Source organism: Antedon bifida, chromosome 9, assembly GCF_963402885.1.
Source record: "Antedon bifida chromosome 9, ecAntBifi1.1, whole genome shotgun sequence".
In the NCBI taxonomy this organism is placed as follows: domain Eukaryota; kingdom Metazoa; phylum Echinodermata; class Crinoidea; order Comatulida; family Antedonidae; genus Antedon; species Antedon bifida.
In genome coordinates this window covers 9,213,552-9,229,763 of record NC_136234.1, presented here as the reverse complement: position 1 = coordinate 9,229,763, position 16,212 = coordinate 9,213,552, and the positions used below count along the sequence as shown (strand labels likewise).

The 16,212-nt window shown below is 33.0% G+C and overlaps 1 protein-coding gene across 1 annotated transcript; it reads right to left on the bottom strand.

Annotated features, from left to right (window-relative positions):
• Positions 1-7,307: 7,307 nt before the first annotated feature.
• LOC144851918 (uncharacterized) lies at positions 7,308-12,711 on the bottom strand. The gene is made up of 10 exons (XM_078709579.1): positions 12,322-12,711; positions 11,892-12,188; positions 11,702-11,762; positions 10,776-11,033; positions 10,460-10,642; positions 10,196-10,365; positions 9,721-9,826; positions 8,620-9,610; positions 8,401-8,500; positions 7,308-7,927 (listed from the first exon to the last, which is right to left on the bottom strand). Exons 1-10 carry the CDS (start codon positions 12,391-12,393, stop codon positions 7,922-7,924), a joined length of 2,244 nt encoding a protein of 747 aa, XP_078565705.1. The 5' UTR covers positions 12,394-12,711; the 3' UTR covers positions 7,308-7,921.
• Positions 12,712-16,212: the final 3,501 nt, after the last annotated feature.

Below are 16,212 nucleotides of genomic sequence, written 5' to 3'. Positions count from 1 at the left end.
TGAATGTAATTCATCAATTCAATTCATAGTGATATACTCATTTTTAAACAACTAGAGACAACTAGAGGGTCTCCCTCTAGGAAGTTTAGACGATGGTTCTAGGAATGTAATGATAATGACTCTGGTAAAAAGGTTTTAGAAGGACATTCTGGTTTGGACGTTGTTGGTTGGGCCCTTATAGGGCGGAAGTGGGGAGGCGGAGTTCATTTGAGGGAGGTGCTTATTCGAGGGATACGTTTAATTGTTTAGTTTTAATAATATGTTAACATTTATAATCGAATAAAATCCTCTAATAGATATGAAAAGTGGTACAAAAGAATAACAAATGCTTGGTCAATTTTAGATAACAGTCCGATGAATTCTACTACAATATAATTGTCTTATAAATATAATACAATATTGTGTGTATAAATGTGGATGGGCATTTATTAGATTATTATTCTAAGTGATGTTTTATTGGGGAGGTGTTGGGCGTTTATTCAAATAAATACAATTCTAATTGGTATAATTAATACATTATTTAGTTTAAACATCTTTTGAAACTAATTTCCGCGACACAGTGACGTTTTAAATTGCTTGCAACATGGGCAGAAGTATCCCAGGGACCGTGATAGCCCACATTTATTCCTGCCAGCTTACTTAACAACTCGGCTATTGGGGTTTCACTCGATTTCAAACAAAAGGTCTTATCATCAGTTCTCCCAATGTAATTTTATATACTATTCCCCACAATATCCTCCGATGCTTTATGAATATTTAATTTGATTTAATTTTCAGTATAATTTTTATTTTGCTAACTATTCACACATGTGCGCGGTCCGAAAATAAACTAAAATAGCTCTCGCCACCAATGGCCAAATTATTTGAACCAGGAAGTTGTAAGGTGAACCCGTGAACTCACCATGAACCCGGAAATTACTTCTACCGCATGCGGTTTAAAATCTGAAATGAAATCAGAAATTTTGTTTTAAAACCCTTTATAATATCTTCCTTAGATAGAAATATGGAACAATATTGCAAAAGTGAGAACTAATGTTATCAAATCTATGTTTCGCGGTACATCTGAGATAGATGAGGTAGGTATTCAAGGCGGAGATTTGTCCCAAAGTTTTTCCATTGTGCTCGCCCATGGATAAAGCATATATAGATAAAACCCATTTTTTAACTGTAAATAATACCATAGCCAATGGAAAAAATAGTTAATACAAATTTGAATTTCTTTAGAAGAAGAATTCCAATTAAAAACAATTTAAATAGCAAAAATAAAAAGAAAAGCAGCTTGTAGCATGAGGTTTATTAAAAATTGTGTACTGTAACTGTAACCTTTAATAGTCAATTAGAGTGCATACGTCAACCTACAGTATACTGTTTTCTCTTACATAAAATTTGCTTGAATGAATTGAATTTGCTGTATTTGGATTCCTTCCCTCAAAACATATACTTTGCCACCAAAATCATATCCATACATGATGTAGAAGCTGATATATGAGGAAAAATCTGTATTTTATGGTGGCCATTTTGGATTTTCAAAATGGCGGCTTTCCCCAGGCAAGATGAGGTAGAACTTAAAACATAACCTAGGTGGAGGTTATTATTGAGAGATGGGAGTGGCTTATTTGTTGCATCTTATTCATCAATTGATGCAATTTGCAACTAAAATGTGGTTTCTTTATTCATGTTTGTTGTACTATTAAAATCTCATTAAATTTATATTGTATTGTTTTATTTTGGACAATCCAAACACTTTGTTGGTGTACTCTGAAGCCCCTACTTTTCTTTGTATTTGTTTTCATTGACAATCTCTTTTGTTCTTAACACTAAGTTTTGTTTGCAATGGCATTTTTTTACAGTAGATCATAAACAGAATCTGACTGGTTATTAATGAAGATTAATTTCTAACTAACTAATACTCAGTATGAAGACTTTTGGCCATAATATATATATAATTTGGATATAATTGGTATACAGTATAATAATACAAATTTGGTGTTAAAATGTTGGGAGTATACCAATATGCTTGCCTTTGTTTGAAAGAGGGGAGGAAATTTTAGTCATGAATCAACCAGGCATAGCCACATATTCAACAGGCTATTTTGTATACAATACTTTGTCTGTTCTTGTAGTATAAGTGGTCTTGTACAGCAGATGGTAGAAACTAATTGTATTACTGTAGTGATTAGTCATTATGCATGTGTGTATTGTATAGGTCTAAATAGTTGTAAATATTATGAACATTTCTGTGCTCAAAATATTTAATTATAGTAGACTTAAATTCTCTTTTGTTAAAGTGAATACAGTATAATTGTCTAAACCATTTAATGATACACATACATTAGCTTATTTCTCACAAAACTGTGTGCCGGCAATATACAGGGAATATTCTATTATCATGCCGGTATGGTTTTCTGTTTTCGAGTCACATGCCGGCATCAGCCAGACCTGCTCAACACCTAGTAATATTATTCCCTGCAATGCGAGATGTGCAATCTGTCAGAACGGGTGCATAGTATATACTGCATAAACAAACTATAGAACTGAATTGGTTGCCATAAGAATACTGTAAACATAAACAATAAAGAACACCCTCAACAAATAGTATTTTGACAGACACTTTTATTTGCCGGATATACTTCAATCCTTTCTTACTGGAAGTCGGTATTTTCAGGTTATATTCCTGGCAGGATAGTAATGTGAATATATGCCGGTAACGATGCAGGCACCTATACCAGCATCTCAGCCTGTGAGAAAAGGGCTATGTATATGGTGAAATAGTACGTAGTAAAAAAATACCATTTATATATGAATGGATATATGCATTATGAATTAACATTTTGTAATATATTTTTGCATTTCAATCCAGTAATTTTTTATATTACATAGCCTATGTAAATACGTGAACGTGATTGGTTGAAACTGCATCACATGACTACCGCTGCGAGAATCGTATGATGATATTGACTGAGTAATTTTCGCGTAATTATCATGTCCCTGTCATTAAACATATAAAATCCAGCAAATTCTCGAGTACGATGATATTGACTGTAATTTTCGTGTGGCAACACTCGCGTTTGGTATTATTGGTAAATAAACAAAAGTCATCTACTGAGACTTGAACTCGCGACGAATTGTCACTCCATCACAAGACAACTCTTCATCCGCTGCACCACGTTGCTTGAAGAAATTAATCAACTAAATTATTTAAACTATGCATACATAGCGCCCTCATTTGTTATTAGTCCTCCCTAGATGTGATGAAAGACCGTTTGTGATTAGTTAATACTTACAGTAGTAACTCGGTACGTGGGTTATTATTTAAACGACCTAGGCTAGTGAATATATTGCCAAGGAATCATTAATTATAGTAATTATCTGTATATTATTCTTCGCAAGGTAAGGTGTCTAGGCAGGCTTGTTTACATACAATACAAAAAGGAGGCCTAGTCTAGCTACCCGACCCAGCAGATATTCTACTAGTTGTTGGCTATGTAATATAACAGATATCGCCTTGAGTTTTATATCGGTAAAATATAAGATTTGACATCCCTAGGGAATGATATTATGTTCTCGGGAAATATATATATCCCTCAGCTAGCGCTTCGGGAAATATATATTCCCTCGAACAAAATATCATTCCCTCTGGGATGTCAAATCTTTTATTTAACCTCTAAGCAGTCAATATCTGTATAATATTAAATTTTAAATGTAGCTAAACATTGTTTATTGCATGACTGTCATATTGAGTTTGATTCACTATGCTTATACTGTATTTAGACTAAGCAGCTCTTCTATTTTTCAACATTTTCTTTCCTCATGGGTCTGAGGTCCTAGAGACTGCATATTTGGTTTCATTTACACATTTTGCACATCCCCAGACATTAACCAGCCTATGCCTCTGGAGGTGGAGTACATTTCTTGAGGCGAATTTAAAGTAGCAATGAGCATAGGTTGCATTATGATCATATGATGTTGTTTTATTTACTTTGTCAACATAAAATGAAAAGAATGTTTCTTTCAGTGATTAATTACTTTAAGTAACCAAACTTAAAGGCTGCTTTCTTGTTCTCTGTTTTCTTCAATAATGCTTTGATAAATATCATTTTTAATATATAGTGGCATGTAATATATTAGCATACACTTTTTAGTTGAAAGAAGGCATTCTTTCTTGGTTTTAGGTATAGGGCGATGCATGATTACAGTCAAATAGAAGGAAGTTACTCGATGAGCGCCCAAATTCTAATGTTTTATGAAATTTAATATAAGGATAGATTGATGGAGAAAAGATGTATTAAGTTAAATTTATTTATCTTTTTCTTAGTATAGTATTAGTTTTCGTGGGGTAAAGGGTACTTAAATTGATGCATTTTCCCAGAAGACAGCCTGTAATGGCAGATATGTAGCAGTAAAAAATAAAAATCACCACATTCTAATATATTTGGTTTGGTAGACAGATTCAAAATAAAAAGTGTTTAAATGATTTTGAAATTAAATATGCTGTGCTGAAAGATTTCAATACAGAATCTCCGGTGTCTGCTTGTTTCTGATATTTTCAATATCTATTAATTTCTAGCCCCATATAAAATTGAATTTTTTTCTGTGACGATTTGCCCCAAATAGGGGCGTTTTCCGATCGTGGTGTACACTGTATAATGGATGTTGATGCTGAAAAATACCCGCACACAATAATATGGGCCCTTGTGGATAAACTTAAAACCTTTGTCAATAAATACATAAACCATTTTTTGGATACTGTTACTGATAAATATACAAATAAACTTTATTACTGACAGCTGCTTCTCAACGTTAATTGTATTAATAATTACAAAAAATATAAACGTCGTAGTGGTGTATCGTTATATGTACTTTACTATTTCAATCGACTATGACAGTGACAGTTTCAACAAAGTATTAAATTGCAAATGTTTTACTGTGTTATTACTGGTATATGTTATATTGGTATATTATTTATAAAACAATATAATGGTTAGGACAGTGGTCTAATGGTTAGGAAATCTGCATATCAAGCAGGCGGTCCGAGTTCGAGTCTCGGTTGGGGCTACTTTTTCTCATTCTCACAGATTTCCTCATCTTTATCGTTTCAAATTAATTAATTAAATTTCAGTATATCACCAAGCGGTTTAGAATTAATGTTCTTTGCCTGATTTGTTTATATATAAAAGTATCTCTTCGGAGATCCCGCCTCGTGAATAAAAATACTGAAAGATGAGGGCGTATCAATTTGATCTCTGGTGCGCGTGCGTACAACTGAGGACTAGTGCTGTTCCGCCGTACCACGCCGAGAATGTTAAAGAGTCGCTATCCAATCGAGTTTGAACAATACCATGAAAGCCCCAGTGGTCTAATGGTTAGGACATCTGCATATCAAGCAGGCGGTCCGAGTTCGAGTCTCAGTTGGGGCAACTTTTTCTCATTCTCACAGATTTCCTCATCTTTATCGTTTCAAATTAATTAATTAAATTTCAGTATATCACCGGGCGGTTTAGAATTAATGTTCTTTGCCTGATTTATTTATAAAACATAAAAACATATTAACGTTATGGATAAAGAATATATTTAAAAATGATTCCTCTTTCTACCAATCCTCTTCACCATCCCTCAACCCTAATGTTACATACAAAACACAAATTGGGTTTGTTTAAATTTAAGTCAAGTAAATCACTGTGTCTATTTATTCGTTCCTGCAAACGACATGTATTATAGTCCTGTGGTACGTACATTTAAATTTGCCAGTTTTTTAGGCTGATATTACTGTGTAATTCGAGAACCATCTATGGGCACGACCTAGATGGTACGCGAGCGAATCGAGCGTACCATCTAGTTACTATCAATTAGAAACTACTACAGTGCTACAATGTGAAATGGTGAGAAAATGAATGAATGAAATGAAGTCTTAGCATTCTATCAATTACAATCAATATTCCAAACAAGGACATACAATGCCAAATATTTCACACCACTGGACTTCTCATCATTCCAATTTTTGTTAAATTGATTTACCACTTAATTATTTAATTGTAATTATTGTAACAAGAAATAATTGTAAAAGAGTGTTAAAAATGTGTGATTAATAAACTGGTAATATCTAACATTTGTATTTTGTTTTGTAAAGATGGTGAAAGCCAGATTCAGACTTTAAAGATGTATTGTCCCTTGAAACACAAAAAATGAAGGGCAAAATATTCTAAATTTAAATTGACCATATCAAAGTTATATTAAAGTTATTCACTTTTGAGTTCATTTCATCTGGAAAATCTTTGTGAGCGAAAGTAAACAAAGATTTCAAACCAGGAGTATGCATTATGCGTGATGCTAATTAGGATTGTTTACAACTCGTCACAGTTGAAAAGGTGTTTTAACACAGATCGCAAGGAAGTTTTATGATTATGCATACAGAATAGCCAAACAAGTGCGTTGCATTATGAGATATGTTTTGATCGAAAACTTTGACTGGGAGTCAAAGTAATTTTTTAAACAAAAAAGCGTCTGTATTTCAGTTAAATGATTTTTTTTCTACTAATTTTATGAACTATTATGATACTTCAAAATGACCCACTTTTTTTTAAAATCTTTTTTTAACATTTTTTTTGGAATTAGTCAAAGGGACAATACATCTTTAACATACACAGCAATATTATCCATTTGGCAACTTTTCCATTATTTATTATAAATCACTGTTATTATTGTTATTGGCCTTTCTGACATTTTGGGTATTCAAAATATATGTGCACCGGTTCTGCAGTTTATTGGAAAATAACTGCTTGTTACAACCGCTAATGTAGAAAACGCCAGCTAATTTCGAAACAACCGTTAATGTAGAAACACCAACAGCTTATGTAGTAAATAAAAAATCAACACCAGCTAATGTAGAATGGTCAACAGCTAATGTAGTAACGGAAATTGCCTCACAGCTAATTTAGTTAGTACTATCGCCAGCAAATGTAGAAAATGTTATACTGTATATGCAAATGCATCTCTTTACTTAGCTATCAGTCTATTCACCTCCAGTAAGTGACCGTAACAAGTGGCCATCTCGCAAGGGACCACCTCTATTAATGACCAACTCTCATAAGCTACCATTTACCATTTTATCCACTAGCAAACCTTGCTAGTTCTAAAAAATGCAAACGATCGCAAGTTAAAATTGCAGTTACAATTAACCAACACACAAAGGGTTTTGGGTACGCAGTTATGTTATACCAACAAAAACAGACGCTTATTAATAATATATGTTTGAAATTTTGCAAAAATATTTCTTGCACATATTTATTCTTTCTTAGTGTATATACAAAATGCACATGAATTTTCTATAAATAAAGAGCATATACAAAAATGGTTCATCTTATAAATTTAATTTATTTTTCTTTGATGAAGTTTTTTTTGCTCATCTGCAATAATTTCTATAAGAAAAATAGGCTTTAACTTTTTCTTTAAATGTCCTCACTCCTTCCCTCTCACTCCTTCTCTCACCATTAACATATACTGTATTTATCAAGTTATAAATAGTTAAATAACATTGTTTTCAATTGGAAATTCAAATATATACTTTGGTCCATTAATTATGTAGAACCATGGAAAAAGGTAATGTTAAATATTTTCTCCATGGTAAAACAAAACGCCTACATTTTTTTAAAATTATTTTTATACTGCTTAATTAGCATTTTTTAAATCACAAAAATATATAAATTATTTCAAGCAAATTTGATATATTTATACAAATTCATTACATAACATTTAATAATAAATAGAAGTGACAAATTGCAATAAAAATAAATCCTCAGCAGTTATCTTGCCTTAAGTTAATAATTTCCTTTTTTTTTCGATCAGCCACAGATGGAAAAGTTGCGATTAAAATGGAACGGACTCAGCAACAAGGCACCATTATCTTTAGTAGAACCAAAGCCTGTTAAACCTATTAAAATATAATAAAACATAGAATAAGTAGAATGCAAGAATACAGTATAATTCTGTACACATTTTAACAGCTGTTAAGTCACAATTTTTACCAATTGTATGAGTGTAATTAGAAATTTAAGCATATTGTGTATAGGTACAATTCCGATATATTATTGATGTGATCAATTAGTTAAAGCACTGAACCTTATGTAATTGCTTTTAAGAACAGTGTGATATACTGTATTATGCAGGTAATTACCTACCAGCTGCCTCCATCTATTGTTAAATCATGTTCAAACATAGTAAGGCTAATTGCTCAAAGTAAAGTATTCCTTGTTTTAAAATAATGTTATAAAATTTTTAGGGCGTTTGAATTATAGTTTTCTATATAAGTTAGCAGTTGTCACAGACAATAATTGAAAAGATCTAGTTACATTGTATTATACCATAACTTAAAATTTGTAAAATTATAAATTAAACTTTACCTACCTGTGTAGCTAAACAATCTGCCTTTGAACATTGCGCTTTCCTTAGTGTTGAGTTTTCACTAATATTTGATTGTTTCCCTTGCTTTCCTTGTACATCTGACCTAAAAAAAAATTAGTATGATTTACTAGTATGCAAAAGCAAGGTATTATGTGCAATTATGAATTTATTGTTCACAAACATTATATTATAATAAAATAAACAAAATAAAAGTTTACTTACTTTATTAGCACTGGTGAATAGCTTTCAACTTGGCAAATATCAGTATGTTTCCTTCGCTCTGGAATTTTTTTTTTGTATGAATGTTTAGAGATTTTTTCAGATAAAGAATCAGAATTTTCTTTTAAAACTTGTGAATAAATATCCTTTTTATAGTCTTCAAAATTGGAAAATTGTTTGCTTGTTCCTTTACTATAACTGTCACTTTCTTCATTGCAAACTTTAATACTAATGCTTGATAATGGTAATACTTTTTTCTGTTGTGTAAAATTGTCTGTGTAAACTTTTTTATTATTTGGTTCACTATCACAAGGTCCTTTTTCAACGTCATCAGTATTAATTTGTTTTTTTCTATATACAATAATGCAGAGAAGAATAATTATCAACACAATAAGTAGTCCACAGAAACAGTATATTAAAATCTGCTTAAGTTCTGTATCCGTAGATCCATTTTGATTATACAGCTGTAAGTTGTCATTAGAAACTGGTTTCTTCGTTTGCAACACTTTTGTATGTGTAACATGAATTGATTCCTGTGTAGGCTGATCATTCTCTAATGTAGTAGATATAATGTCAGACACATGATCACATAGTTCTCCCTCCCATTCTTGTGTGCAAATACATTCAAAGTTATTAACAAGATCTTTGCATGTAGCTCCATTTTTGCAAGGGTTGCTGGCACATTCATTTATGTTCACACTGCAATCTTTTCCTTCAAATCCTTCAGGGCAGTTACAACGATAATCATTTTCAAGAATAAAACAAATTCCACCATTAGCACAAGGTTGTAATAAACACATATTTTCAAGTATTTGGCAATGTATTCCACTATATCCAGTTGGGCAATCACATCGCATACTGTCTTCCAATCCCATGCATGTACCTCCATTCAAACAAGGGTTATCTAAACAGATGTTTGTTTCACAATTATTTCCAATAAAACCATCTGGACAAGCACATAAATATGTATCTTCACCATTTAAACATGTACCTCCTGAAAATTCAAACCAAAAATATACATTATATAAAGTTGATTTTACAGTCTAATGAACACAAAATATACAATTAACATATAAAAAGTTATTGAAAATCAATTAAACTTACCGTTTTGACACAGTGCATCAATGGACTGACAATTGTCATAGTTTTCACACATGGAACCAAAATATCCAGTAGGACAATCACACACTTGAACACCATCGTCAACAAACTGAAAGACAAATTTAATTAAATAAGATAGGGATACAAGTGTATTTCATAATTCATCCATGATTTAAAATATCACATTCCATTTCAAATCATTTAATGAAAACAATACAACTGAACAGAATTTAATATTTATGGAATATCTAAATATACAAAGTTATTTATATAACCTTTCACTTGTATGCATGCTTTTTAAATGAATGCTTTACAATTGAACACAATGAATAGACCATTTAAAACGATACTTTTTAACAGATTACATTTCGCAATTCCTTTAATTATTTTTGCTTAAAAGAATTTAGATAACTATTTTGATCTAAAATATATGGCAACATGCCATGTTTAAATGAAAATAATTAGCAAGTTGACTTACTCTACATGTAGCTCCATTTTCACATTGGCAGCTGTTATCTGCTTCTAAGATCTCACAATGTGAACCAGTTGTACCTGTTGGACAGTTGCACTGGTAGCCACTGCCATTATCAGTGTGCTCACATATTCCACCATGTCTACATGGGTTATTCTCTGTGCAAAATGTTGCATCTAAAAGTAGAATAAAAAAGTTTAGTAAAGTGACAATCGTCTAATTTATTTTATTTTATTACAGATAATTACAAAACTAAAATAAGATATTTACCAAAATTACAGAAGACACCCCTCCAGCCGGTCTTGCAAATACATTGAAACGCGGTGTAACAGAAACCATTGTCGCAACTGGGGTGTGTGATACACTCGTCACATTGTTCACCTTTCCAGCCAGCTTGACACTCACACTGGTTTGGTGCAGTACAGTAACCATGTACACATTCATCACATACAGCTATAAAATGACCAAAAAATGTAATTATTATATTTCGTTACATTGGGATTGGGATGGGGTTTAAGCAAACGACGGAAGTAAAAGAAAAATAAGAAGTAGGCCTACAAATGTAACTGAACAAATGAGAACTTACGAGTGATACAGTTTGGGCCAGTCCATCCGTCAAGACATACTTTATTACCCTCCGAATCACACGTGTAATGAGAAAAGTAATTGTCCCTTGGTGTACATTCCGTTGCACATTGAGGTCCATATCTGTTATTATTGCAAACTACGCGGTAAGAGAAGTGCAACGTATGATTTTGATCCATGTGCGTTGAGTTGGTCCATGTCTTCGATGCGTCAATAGCATCGGTCATTGCTAAACGTGTCAACAATTTTCGTTCGGAACCTTTGAGAAATTAACAAATAATTATATGCCTTATATACAAAATAATAACAGTCATAAAATTGTTCTAAATAAACTACTGTCAATGGATTCTCAGTAGGTTTACTGTATTCATCCAATGGTGTTGCTTATTAAACAATACAAAATGCATTGAAAAACGATCGACAATCGCCCGAAGCATTAAAAAACCCAGACCAGCTGGTGCTACCTTCGGCGTTCATTCAGTAACTAACCAACAAAACATAACATTAATTAAATGTGAAGTGAAATAATAGTAATGTAATACAGAAAGTTAAATTGCCGGTTGCTAATGTTTGATAAGATTACATAAGCGGGCGACTAAAACACTGAAGGTGCTTATCTTATTTTGCTGGTGGAGGACACGCGACAAGATGGGCAATCAATATGTTGAATTGAGAGTCCTAGATCATGAATGGACTAGGTAAACACAAGTCCTTAGCAGCTGGACTATTGAATCGAACAAAAGACATTTTAACACAATGGCATCAATCACACATAATAGATTCTATTCTTTTAAGAAGAATAACACGTTGAGGGTACAGTACAAGCTACTGGGCTGGTAACAACGACTATCGACCATGCGTTTCTTATAACGATCAAATCAATATTGTTTAAGCATTACTGAAATATTTAAAGGAAAACATATTTACCTTCTTCAACGTGCACCCCACTGACATCATGCATTGCCTCTATTATCAACAAAAAGTCACCCTAAATAAAGTGAACATAAAATAAGTACCGTATTTGAAAGAAGCATACAATTCACAAACAGTTGAAACTACGAACTATAATTTATAAAACATCGAAAATGTTTTTAAGAAAGCGTAAATTTGCACTTACCGGCCACACAAATTCCATCGGTATTCGGATAGGATTCACAAATTCATTTTGAAATGAATCGTTAAAAGTATTTTCCCCGATTACAGGCGTAACTTGACGTCCAAATGTACATTCTGGTGACATAGGTATGTCCACTTGGAAATTTGTGAGGCATATTTGAAAAAAAGTCCTGCAAACTGATGAATTACAATGATTGGTATAATCAGAATTTCCCGTACAACACTGTCCAATATTGTCCACTTTTGCATCGTTTGAGAATGAATTTAGTTTAATCTCGAAATAACTATTCGAAGACACCTGAAATACAATTTCATAAATTAAAAAAATGACATTAACAGTAATAATAATAGTTACGAGATTAAAAGTGACGATTGAATATATAAATAAGAACATATAACGGATGTATTCAATTGAAAGAAAGTATACGTACCTTTGATAAATTTAATAAAAATTGAATAGCAGTAATTAACGTAAAACTGCACGATAGACGAACGCAAGCCATGGTGATGAAACAACGCCGTACAGGCGTAATGTTACACCAAATGTGCGTAACGTCTACTTGGTATATTTCCAACAGATCTATAAATTGAATGTTTGATATTTTACAGAATAGCCGGCCTTATACGCAACGCACATTTGGGGGCGGAGCTTAAGACCGGACTCGAGAGGGCGGACAACAAAACCAACACTTCATCAAACTTCCTAGTAATAGAAACAAAACATATAAATCCAAGAAATATTCCAGAGGCAAGTTGTTTTACAAGTAACGATATTGACTAGATTATATTTCAACTTTAAAGTAGTAACGTGTGTTGTTTTTCTCTAAGCAAGTCTGCCGATTTCAGTCGGTGACTTGTGTTATATAGTGGCATGCTCATTAGCATACGAAAAGGAGTCGCGTGCCCTGGTTGAGGGAACAAAGCATTGTCGTAATATCTACCAACCATTTCCGCAAACAGAGATTAATTATCTCGTGAAATGTGTTTCACTCCATATATTGATCGAAAGTTAAGGAATGGCAAGCCACCCAATAACATCTAACATTGTAAAATTTGTATTTTAAAAAAAAGATGCCATACTCTCTCGCCGAAAAAGGGTAACATATTAGTATTATTACACCTTTTGTCAGAGTCGCGTGGCGTTTGTTTACAATAAGGCTATTGTTAGTGTGCTACCATGTATAGTCAGCTGGGGTAACCGAGTGGGTTCAGCACCTGCCATCTAGATTTTTAAGTCTTTTGTTTGAATACAATTCAAAAGGGCCAGGCTTAATTGAAATAGGCCAAGTTCCAACTCCAAAACTTCCACCAATAGAAACACCGTTTTTTTTAAACATCCCTACAGACCTATCAATTATTAGTACGGGTAGTAACATGGAGGTGAGATGGAGCGGTAGGGGAGGGGTTAGTCAGTCGCTATTTCTAAAATAGTTGGAGCCGGATTTGTCTACTGTAATTAGTTTATGATCTTTATTTTAATCATGCGAGAATTAGGTAAGATCTTTTGATAGGCTACCGGTATTGTTTCTGGAACTTAATTCGCGTGCCCACAAGCTTAAATCCGTCGATTTAATTGTATTACCTTTCGTACCATACTTAAGTAGACAATTTAATAATTGGCAGTTTCGGTAGATCTTATAACCATGGTGAAGTAAGTACTTATTTATTATGGTATAACCATGGAGTAATTAATTAATACTCCATGGTATAAACACGACACAAATAAAAACACGATAAAAATACAGTGAGACAAACGAAACTCAAAAAGAAAAACAAATCAAGAAAAGTAAAGGATTCCCTTCTGAGAGAATTTTGTTCATGCTTTTTCCCCAAACGAAACTGAGGCCCTAGTGTACTTGTCTTCTTCAATGAAAAATATTGTTGTTTATAATGCTTAAACATGTCATTTCAAACAGACTAAAAGATTGTTTTGGTTTAAAATAATAGTTTTAATAGTGTACGGTATGGGCATCAAATTTAAATAGATACGGTCCCGTCCGTATTATGTGACTGCTGGTGGTAGTAGGTTATTATGAATTATACCTGTCTGTAGGCCCAAGTTTATATTTCGATAGGGTACCGGTATAAAGGATTGGGCTAGGTGACATTTAAAGTCTATCTGCAATAGGTACTAGAACATGGCTAGATGAAATAAGAAGTAAGCGGTACTGTATAAACCCAATGTTCATTGGTGACGGAGTGTTGATTTTGAGGGGTACCGGTAAATACGATGACCAACAAATTGACCGCCTACCAGTAAGTGGTTGATACGAAATAGTGTATCAAGTATTGACAGTAATTTCAAAACTATGGTACCGGTACCGGTACCATCATAACTACGGAGTTGTCCCCAGACATTTTTTTTTCTTAAATTTTCGGCAACTGATTCCTAGTAGCTACCTTTGCATTAGTGTAATAATTAATTTACTTTAATAAACATATATAAACAAACTTATTTATATAGGTCTAGGACTGAGTAAGGGTACATGACTTTTTTAACTATGGTACTGAACGGTATTCAGTTTTAATGCTGTTTTTTATGCCATTTTTAAACCATTAATTGTTAAGCTATTTTTTAACCATCATTTTTTACATTTGCATTGTTTTAGATTGTTTATATAACATTTTTTCCTTCTTTTTAATTGTGAGTCTCAAGTTTTAACTTTTTGTATTGTAACATTGTTATGTAATCATGTATTGTATGTTGATTTTGAGCGAATAAATGAATGAATGAATGAATTGATCTCGAGATAGGCTAAAGAAATAATATCGATATCGACAGAGGCCTATTTGTACAGTGCCCAATAGTAAAGGCAAAACACCTGAACTTTCCTCGGGTCTGCACATGTTCCATGTCCATGCTATCGGCCATATCAAAACGAACACCCAAGTCTGGGATCAATTGCTTTCTCATTGTAGACATCTGCAAGCCTGGTTGGTGGTACAAATGGAGTCACAACATACACCCGGCAAGGCTTCACGTTTAATGTTTGCCGATCTAGGATTCAAATAATATGAAATCTTGTTTTGTGATGTTAGTTTGTGTGAAATGGCGTGAGAAATGAGCACATTGTTATTAACCTTTAAACTTGGTCAACACCCTAAAAATGAAGATAATGGATAACCATATTTCATGAATGAAAAATAGAATCTGCACGCCATATTGAACATAGACCTCAGTTTACTCAGCCAGTATTAAAATAATTAGGCATATAGATCATATCTTTACTGTAAGTGTAATTAAAGTAGTTTTAGTAGATAGTCGGTATAAATAAAAATGATGTTAAATGGATTAAATGAAAAATGCCGGTTAATTAATTTAATTTCATCATCAATGTGCATTTCTCTTAATTGGGAAATAATAGTAATACGAACATCATCAGTGGTTGAGGATTGTAGAAAGCGTAAGACCATAGAGATACTTATAATATTATTTCTATGCCATGGCGTATAATGTCTTGGAAAGGATAGCCACTAAGGAATTATTGAATCGATATTGATAAAATCAAACCAGACACTTCCTTGTAATTTTACTCTTCTCAAAGCGGCTACGTCCTTCGTTGCGTCCTAGTAGCGATGATCAGAGAAGTAACATTTACAGGGAAGACTAGTCTTGGTTTCAATTCAATAATTGTTCAGTTTCTATCTAAAACATTCCATTTTCGGGGTTACTATGCCATAGGCATAGAGATAATATTATAACGTATGTGTTAACTCCGCCTCTATGGAGAAAGAAGATATACAGTAATCATTCTGAAGTGTGTTTGTACCTTGCTGTGTGATATATGAATGACTTTTATATTTGACAAGATAATTACAAAGAGGAACACAATTGATAAAAGTCAATTCAATGTTATCTCGGCCGATTCGATTGTTATCAACAATTACAATCAACAAGAGCGAATCTTGTTTGCACTTATACATGTCAACATACAGACAGGTGGTGGCACGCGACTGTACTTACATTGTTATCCTTCGGTAATATGTGACCAAACGTCCCGCGCTTTTGTCCAACACGTTACGGTCAAGTCAAAGGCGTAAAATTCGTAAATTGATTCATAGTAGGCCTAATAATAGTCCTAAAAGATTATTTTGAGTCTTCTGTTTGAAATGACGCGTGTTTGTTATATTTCACCTGATCAGCGACTCGCATGCAGATCTTTTGTTTTTCTTTCATCCCTTGTAGCAGAATTAAAACATTCAATTGTTTGCTTAATAGCAACAGGCAAGAGGCGTTCGCGTGCCCCTTTTGTTTCTGTAGCGCTTGTTCAGCAATTAGAAGCTTTGTCTAAAGATTGTTAATAAAGAAACCCTGCACGTGC